The sequence below is a fragment of the Fukomys damarensis genome, unplaced genomic scaffold, assembly GCF_012274545.1.
Source record: "Fukomys damarensis isolate Sample0158 unplaced genomic scaffold, DMR_v1.0_HiC HiC_scaffold_28, whole genome shotgun sequence".
NCBI classification, from domain to species: domain Eukaryota; kingdom Metazoa; phylum Chordata; class Mammalia; order Rodentia; family Bathyergidae; genus Fukomys; species Fukomys damarensis.
Window position 1 is genome coordinate 24,814,197 of NW_022900940.1, and position 8,874 is coordinate 24,823,070.

The 8,874-nt window shown below is 41.7% G+C and overlaps 1 protein-coding gene across 7 annotated transcripts in view; it reads right to left on the reverse strand.

Annotated features, from left to right (window-relative positions):
* Rbms3 (RNA binding motif single stranded interacting protein 3) overlaps positions 1 to 8,874 on the reverse strand; it is a 1,373,556-nt gene that overhangs the window by 652,148 nt on the left and 712,534 nt on the right. For 2 of the 7 annotated variants that reach the window (XM_033757090.1, XM_033757089.1), the window contains exon 1: positions 768 to 1,682. The exons of 2 other annotated variants lie outside the window; for them this stretch is intronic. In XM_033757090.1, the coding sequence (XP_033612981.1) occupies positions 768 to 842 (75 nt within the window). In that variant the 5' untranslated portion in view covers positions 843 to 1,682. Of the gene's footprint in view, positions 1 to 767; positions 1,685 to 8,874 lie in introns of those variants that run through there. 3 more of the 7 variants (XM_010638273.3, XM_010638272.3, XM_019209638.2) reach the window with 2 other exon arrangements.

Consider the following 8,874-nt stretch of genomic DNA (forward strand, 5'->3'; position numbering starts at 1 on the left):
ACACACACACACACACACACACACACACACACACACAGCCTAAAGTGTTTAACCAATTCAAGTCCAATTATTATCAGTTACATTTCATGCCTTTTCAAGACCAGGCCTCCTGATGGCAGCTAACACAGAAAAATAGAGTCTAAAAGTCGATTATAAAGCTCCTAATTCAGTCTCTAGCATCCTAGCCATTCAATATAAAATAAAGTCTGTAAGGCAACAGAAAATTGGGGGGAAAAAACACACCCAAACATACTGTAAGAGACTTTGGTACATCCCTTTTGCTTTCCCAACCCCTTTTCTTATTCTGCACTCAGCGAGGAAAAGTTTGAGTCGCCCCCATCCTGGCAACTCCTCCTCTCCAGTGGGAAAAACCCTTTCAGAGCCACAAACAAAGAACAGCTCACCAGAAAAGCCCCTGACATTATGTTCTCATGCCTGGTAATCACTATTGTGATCTCCTTTCTAAAACCCTGCCCATTTGCAAAGGACTTTACAGATATCAGTAGCATTTATGCTGCCAAATGCCAACACAGGGACTCCAATGAAACTATTATCTGTCCTTAAAGAGAAAGCTACAATTCTGGGTCCGCTGCTTCTCTCCTCTGTCTTCCAATGCTTCATTAACTCCACTGGCATGTTACTCATTTCAAAGAAGCAGGAAGAGATGATGGGGGAGAGGACGAAATAATAATTCACATGCCTGTCTGCTTCCCATCCCGAGTGCAGAACAAACCACACTGCTCGCCAGACTGTGGGTCGAGTCATACCTTGGTCTGGAGATAATGAGGGTAGTAGTAAGTGTACTGGGGGTACATTTGTGGCTGGTCCAGGCGTTTGCCCATGTAGCTGGAATCTTTATCTCCGAGCAGGGAACTGGATGACAGGGTATAGAGCCCCAGGCCGAGCTTCCTCCAAAACCACTATTCCTGACAGTCCGGTGACTGGTAAGGCTTCAGAGACTCCACCACTGCTAGTTCCAACACGGCAAGAATTCAAGAAGCAAAGCAAAACAAAACACACACCAGAAAAAAAGGTAAAGAGTGGGATCTGTAGGAAAAAAAAACAAACAAGCCAACCAAAAAACCCAGCCAGACAGCCTCCTCGGATCTTGCAAGCTTCTCCCAGCTGCCAGGTCCACTTGGGATGAGGCAGTTTGTTCTCTAACCAGGCTGTCTGTAGTGATGTCAATTGCCAGCGTTTGTAAAGGGGGGAAAAAATCAAAGTCCTTTTAGCACAACTCCAAATCTTCACAGATCAGCTTCTTCTCTCCTGTTTGTCTTTCCCAACCTTAAAGAAAAAGAGAAGGAAAAAAAGAAAGAAAGAAAGAGAAAGAAAAGGAAGGAAAAAGGAAAAAAAAGAAAGAAAAAGAAAAGGGGAAAAAAAAGAAAAAAAAAAGAAAACCGTGCACAGCTTAGTTGCTGCTGTCTCCCTCCCAGAGTGACATGGTGTTCGGGGCTTGTCCTGTCCTTTCATTCACTTCCCCTCCTTCCAGCCAGTGGGTGGAACCGAGAGAGCCTCTCCGGGGAGCGGCGTACGCAGTCCAGAAGGCTGCAGTATTTCCTCTAAGAAAAAAAAAAAAGAAAAAAAAGAAAAAAAAAAAGCTGCTTCAACCCCTGCTGCAAGCAAAGTTCCGATTCCCTCTGCTGGCTATCTCGAAAAGCAAAGCGATTTTGGCACCACAGCTGCTGCGGCTGGAACAGAAACTGGAGAACTCAGTTACGGCGGGGTGGGGGGCGGTGGATTATTTCTTACCCCTCCCTCCACCTAGCCCGCACCAGAGCTACCTTCTTTTCTCCTCTCCTCTCCTCTCCTCTCCTCTCCTCTCCTCCCCTCTCCTCTTTTCTCTTTTCTTTTTCTTTCTCTCTATTCTTTCTCCTCCTCCTCCTCCTCCTCTTCTCTCGCCAAGTTCTGAGGTAAGTCACGCTGCTAAACAAAACAGGGAGGACCATGGGAGGGAAGAGAAGATGAGGGACGAAGGAGGAGAACTGGGAAAACCAGAGTCGTGAAGGCAGAGGCACAAACCCAGATGGCTGGATGGAGAAGACAGTGCGTCTGGGGCACTTTCCAAACCTGTTAACACAAGCGAACCGGAGGCACCCAAGACCTGCTTGGGAAACTAATCTTTTACTTCGTGGAGGACATAGAGTATCAAGGAGATTTTAGAGTCTACTCCAGGACTTCTGTTACCCAGCCATGCACGATCCAAATGGACTCATTAACTTAATATACCAGAAATAATAATTCTTGTACTTACATCTATTTTGTAAAAAATCAAAAGAAGTGACCCCTTAGGTTTCTACACTTCTTTATAAATAAAATCTTTCCCCCATTGTCTCTCTCTTTATGATTATTTTGATTCATGGATGCTTTAATCGCTTTACTGTTACTATCTTCAAAAGAAATGAACACACACAAAAAAATCATAATTACTTGGCAGAGTTTTTTTTTTTTTCTGCACCAATAATAATATTCTGACATGTCTATCAGCTGCTACATTATAATACAAATTGTTTCCGAGAAAATATATTTCCTTAAAGGGTCTCTTTTCAAGGAGGCAGCAAGGCTAAAATTAGACTCGCCAGCTGTGTTGTGCTGGGAGTGCGCACGCATGCCCGCAGTGTGGGCGACCACGCGGGGCTCCCGGGCACTCAGGCAGGCGGCTCTGTTCTCTCTGCCCAGTCACCTGTGCAGACACATCCAGCTTCCTTGGGACTCAGCGCGAGCACACGCCCCGCCACCTCTCAAGCCAGAGGCTTTTGCACAGGAAAACTGGTTTCTGGACGCTGGGTGAGAGCCCCTGTGTTTGCGGGTGCAAGATGCGGGAGGCGGGTAAATACTGCCTTGTTTTACTTTTGACAAGATTAACAGAAAGAGAAAGAGAGGGGAGACAAGAGGGAGGGCAGGCCCAAGGCCCGGACAAAACTGCAGTTGAGGAAATTAAATCAACTTGGCCAGCGTTTTCATCGTGTTATTCTGGGCCTCAGTTGGCCCGTCCTTAAAATGGTGATCCTGCCAATGTATCTGGTTAGAGGAATTCGACTGAACCAGAAACTAAAAAAGGCATGGATTTAAAGATCCTTTAATAGCATCATACTGCTGAGACAATAAAGTCCTGAGGCCTTGGACTAGTTCTCAACACAGCCTGGGCTGTGCTCCCTAGCGCTCTCCACCCCCATCTCCACCTCCCTCCCTGCAGCCCATCCTCCTGCCATCTGTGGGCTTCTCCTTCTCAGAGCTGCGCTCCCTGCACCCAGGTGCCATGTGTGTTACACCTGCCTTAGCAGGATGCTCATCCTACTCTATGTGTCCAGGAATTCCTTCTTTCTTCCAGGGCGTTCCGGACTCATGACGATCAGGAGACTCTTGCTCACCTTCATAGCTCCCAAACCTAGCACGGATGCAGGCAGGAAAATGGGTGTTCAGTAAATGTTTGATTAACAAAATATCTTTAACGTGATAAATTATTGGAGTCCAACTCCCAGCTTTCTTTCCGTACATTTTATTCTTTGCCAGGATCGGGAACTGAATTAGGTGCGGGGGCTACCGGGATGTGGATCGGAATAAGGACATTCTCTTACAGCATGCATAGTCTTGTGAGGGAGGTAACAAAAGAATAAGCAGATGTGCAGTGTGAGGTCAGAAGGTATCTGGTGCTGTACTGAAACATAAAGCACAGTAAAGAAAAACAAAGTCACAGGGGTTCTTGTTTAAAAGGACACTCTCCACAAAAGAGCTCTGAGGTTAGAGGGAGGGTGTGAACCATGCCTTGGGTTTCTCAGCCCTTCTCAGTGCTTACTGTTAAAGCCTCAGCTTCCAGCCAGCCTACCTGCGTCCCCTGCCTCTTTTCCTTAGTTCGTGAAACAGCACTATCTAGTTTATATAATATTGTTAGAATCAACCAGGATAATCATGGGAAGTTTTTATTAGAATATCTGTTAACATGTGGGTTCTGCTTGAAATACGTCAGCCTGCATCTAGAGGGAAAGCATTCTCATTGCAGGGAGCAGCAAAAGTCAGTAGTGGTCATCGCAATGTGCTTTTGGATTATGCTTGATGAAGCCAAGGCCTGAATTAGGCAGGTAAGCGGTAAAGACCATACAATGATGCTGGAGAGGGTCAGATCACACGTCTTGGTAAGGACTCATGAAAACATAAACTATTGACAATACAATAAGGACTCTGTCCAAATATTTGGATTTGTGATCCAGATGTCTTCAACCATAAACACTGTCACCCTAAATGACCTATTGGAATCCTCCAGACCCTAAGACCTATGAGATAAGTATCCCAGACTGCTCTTGGTATTCTTATACTAATAACCATCCTCCCTCTTCCCCTAAGGGAAAAGAATATGCTCTTATTTACAAATGAAAGGCCAAATAAATAACTCCTCATCCAAAGCTATAGCCCACTTATATGTAAAGTTCCCAGCATGTGTGGATGCTATCAGCAATTTCTACATAAATTGCCACTTTCCAAAATGCTATTCTATTTCATTGCGTTATTGTAATGTTCTGGGCATCAATTGTCATTAGCCTAAGAATACTCATTGCACATTTAAAGCTTTTCTTAAGTAATGGAAAATGGGTTTACCACTTGTGAGAATCATAAAACCTGTGTTACTTTCCCCCCTCAGAGGAACTAGTAGCCATGGCAATTCATGAAGCAAGATACACATGTCAGAAATAGTTTTTATATCATTTCTGCTCTGTTGGAGCAGTAGTGCTTTCCATTTAAATGATCAAGTTAAGGTAGGAGGTAACTGGTTTAAGGCACTCTCTAAATCAGAAGCCAGCTGTGTCCCATTTGCCAATGAAACAACAAATTTTGAACAAATCCAAGGGCAGCAACTGGCATCATAGGGCATGGACACCCACAGATCCACATGATGTAGGGGTGTGGCAGAAGAGGTGTCCCTTTAAGATGAGCTTTTGAATAATAAGGCCTGTGAGGATGCCTCAGACACAGGTGAGGAAGGGACAGTACTAAAATGAAGGGAAAGGGGGCAGAGATAAAGCCCCCTTTTTGGTTTTCCTTTGTCCACAAAACAAATCGCTAAGTCCTTTCTTTGAGCAATCCTGTTTTTAAATTATAAAGACAGAGGGAAAAAGAAAAGAAATAAGCATTAAATATATAGAGGAAAACAATAATTCCAGCACTCTATCTTGGAAAGGAGATAAATTATTCTATTATCAAGAATGTGCGTGACCTTGAATAATTCCTTGAATAATCATATTTTTAAATGTTGCCATTTTTAACCCTCTTTATTCAAATTGGTGAAGTCCCTTTTCAATACATTAGTTGTCAAAGGGATGTTAAAAATCAAATTTATTTTAAAGAAGGCAAGATGGCAGATTGTAAATTACAACATGACTTAGAATTGTGCTTTTTCCTATACTTACCTATGGTTTAGAAAAACATCCTAGACAAATAAAGATAAAGAGACAACTGGTGATTCAATGATTTCTGGTACAAATTTAAAACTATAATTAAATATTAAAACATTAATATTGAAAATAAAATGTTGATCACACACCAACCTAGATGTTGCTGTAAGACTTTTTTTTACTGGATTCTAGTATGATTTAAAATAGTATATACTGTATAAAAAATTACTTTTCAAAATATGAGTGGGCCTCATTCAATCAATTGAAGGTCTTAAAAATACTGAGATCCCTTGAAAAGGAAGGGACTCTGCCTTTTGACTGCCTGTTGATTTCAAGATTCAATATTAACCCTCCTCTGTGTCTCCAGACTGCTCACCTACTCTGTTATCCTGCCTTTTGGTCGTGGCTTTCCTGTTCACCAGTGAACACAAGAATCACATGACACACTGCCTTAAAATCTCCCATCTGTCTGTCTCTGTCTCTTGTCTGTCTGTCAATGTCTGTCTCCCTCTTCCGTGTGTGTGTGTGTGTGTGTGTGTGTGTGTGTGTGTGTGTGTGTGTGATTATCTGTGTGCATTATTGAGGACTGAACCCAGGGCCTTTGCACTAAGTTCCCAGTTCTTTTTTATTTTTTCTTTTGAGGCAAAGTCTTGCTAAGCATCTAAATTAACCAAGAAGAGATTGAACTTGTGATCCTCCTGCTTTAGTCTCTCAGAGTACTGAGATTACAGGTGTCACCCCTGCCTGAGAATAAACTTTGAAAGTCCAGAAGAGATGGGTATGATGATCCACACCTATAATCCCTGCACTCAAGAGGCTGAAGCGGGAAGATCTCAAGTTGCAGTCCTACTGGGGGAACTTAGCAAATCCTATCTCAAAAAAAGTAAATAAATAAAAAAGGCTGGGGATGTAGCTCAGTGGTGAAGCAGTCCTCTATTTGGTACCTAGTACCCACCTCATACACAAAGCCCAGACATAACAATATGAAAATAAATTACACTTGTATTTTAACTACCTAACCACTTCCTCTTGATCTACATGAGGCATCCCTTTGACAGAAGTTCAGTGATTATTAATTTTATTATCAAAATAATAGCAAACTATCATTTAAAACCAAAAGGCAAATATCTTCAGAGAATCACTTTATTAATGGCAAAATGTATCTCTGAAATGAGTAAGATAAACCTACAGAATATCCAAGATTTTTTGGCTTTATAATATCACATAATTCTGCCTTTGGATGGTTGTCTTCTACTTTTCTCTCTTTAATTTTTAAAAATGTGAATGCATTTCTGTTCATAATGTCCTGGAGGACCAGGTTTTCTTTCAGTCCAGTACCATGGCTCCCGGCTTGTCTCCACACCCAGAGTGCGATGGCTTGCAGCTCACTGCCCTGACTCAGCTGTCAGTGGAGAAGTATTCTGTGAAGCACCAAAAGGAGCCCATCGAGGCAGAGGATATGAGCAGCTGCTTTGGAACATGGGAAATATTTTTTTAAAGAAACAGCATCACTTTATTGAGCTTCCCTCTTCCAGTTGCCAAGAGCTAAGCAAGCTGGGTCAATATGGCTAACTTCAATTGGCCTGGTGGCTTCTTTCCCCAAAAAGCAGATTGACAGAGGTGTCGGCCAAAAGACTACTAAGAAAAATTACCAAATTAAACACAGGGTACCTACTTAAATTTGAATTTTAGAAAATAGTGAACACATTTTTATTAGTACATATCTGCCATACATAACCATCGCATTCATCATAGGAAATTTGTACCTGCACATAATATATCTTAATTCTTCTTTTCCCCCCATTCCCCTGCCCTCCCTTCAACCCTTCTTCACCTCCCCATTTACAAAAGCTTTTTTTTTCCTTTTTCTCCTTCCATTCTCTTCTCCCTTTTTCCTCCCCCAGTCCTTGTTCCCCTTCCCATTTGAACATGTTCTTCCTACTTTTTAATATCTATTCACCATTTTTAAATGAATGCACCTTTCATAATTTTAGTGAAATAAATTAGACACACATGTTTCAATATCACATTGTTTCTCTTGTGTGAGAAACCCAAAGGTTAAATAAGAAACAAAAGTGAATACATTTTTAATATAAGCATCTCACAAATATTGGGTATAGTATGTCCCGGGAAATATCTGGACCATATGTATAAAAATTATTCACTTCTTGTGTGAGATTCAAATTTAGTTGGGTATTCTCATTGGATTTCCTCAATTTGGCAACTCTACTCCTGAGTGACATGCTGAAGTGATTTACTACAGGCCTTTCAGAGGATGCAGAGGATCATTTACTAAAGAGTCTAAATTTAATGACATTAGACAAGGGGTTCACATTTTCAACTATCTGTACTTTCATATTGGGTAAACCAAACATGTGCCCAAATTATCTCTCCCTTAAGAGTCATAAGCCATCACCTGTCTATGATATTAAACCCACATAGTATTCAAGGAGCTCTACTTTGCTTATAGCTTTAAACTGGTGTCTGTCCTGTCAGCATGAGAGAAAATTTAATTTTTTCTTAAATCATTAGTCGACATGATAAAGTGCAGTTGAGGATAACACATGACGGGATCTCTATCCTTGCTACCAGAAGAGTTCAATTTAGAGAGAGCAGATGAATGTGCGAAAGAGAAGAGGAAAAGAGGTCAAGGGCAATATTGCCCTTGAGGTGTGGTCTACAGACAAGAGCTGATCTGAAAACCAGTGTGTGTCCATGGCCCACCAGTGCAGGATCTATAACAAGTGCTCGGAAACCTCGTATTTTTCTAGTCTGAGTGGAACACTGTTTGAACTTGTAATTCAGAAGTCTGCTTTTCGCATTTCATTTTTTTTTTACATTTTATAAAATATTAGCTGAGGTCACTTAGAGCAAAACAAAAACCCAATCTTTCCACAAAGATAGTTTGAAAAGTACTTATCTAAAAAAATATACAATTTTCTGATTTTCCCTTCATTTCCATTTATACAATTCTAGTGGAGAAAACTGTCACGCTGATTTGTTTTCTCATTGTAATACAAAGAGAAATGAACCCCACAGGGAAAATTTAAAACATTCAAATTTCCTTTTCTTGTTTTCCCGACTTACTCACTTTTCTTTGTCTATACCTTTTACCCTGTAAACTGTACTGCCTCGCTGACCCCTAGCAAAGTATTTAAAAGTATCAACCCAGAAGTCAGGGCAAGACAGCCATCTTGAGTTTGAACAACTGACCCTGGTAAGGTCAATTCTCCACCTGGATACTCAGATAGCTCACGTGTAAAATGTAGGCTGCCTCAGTCATTGCAGGTCACTTGACAGCTCTCACATTTCACATTACTACGAGGCACTTGCAGTTCAACCAAAAAGAGACTGCATTGCATTGTCCTCTGACCCACTCAGGGGCCATGGTGAGGTTCATATAGGTGGCATGAGGCTAACACACCTCAGCAAGGGGCTAGTTGAGACTCTGCAACCCCCTGAAGCCATGTGCTAGGAAAACGTGACA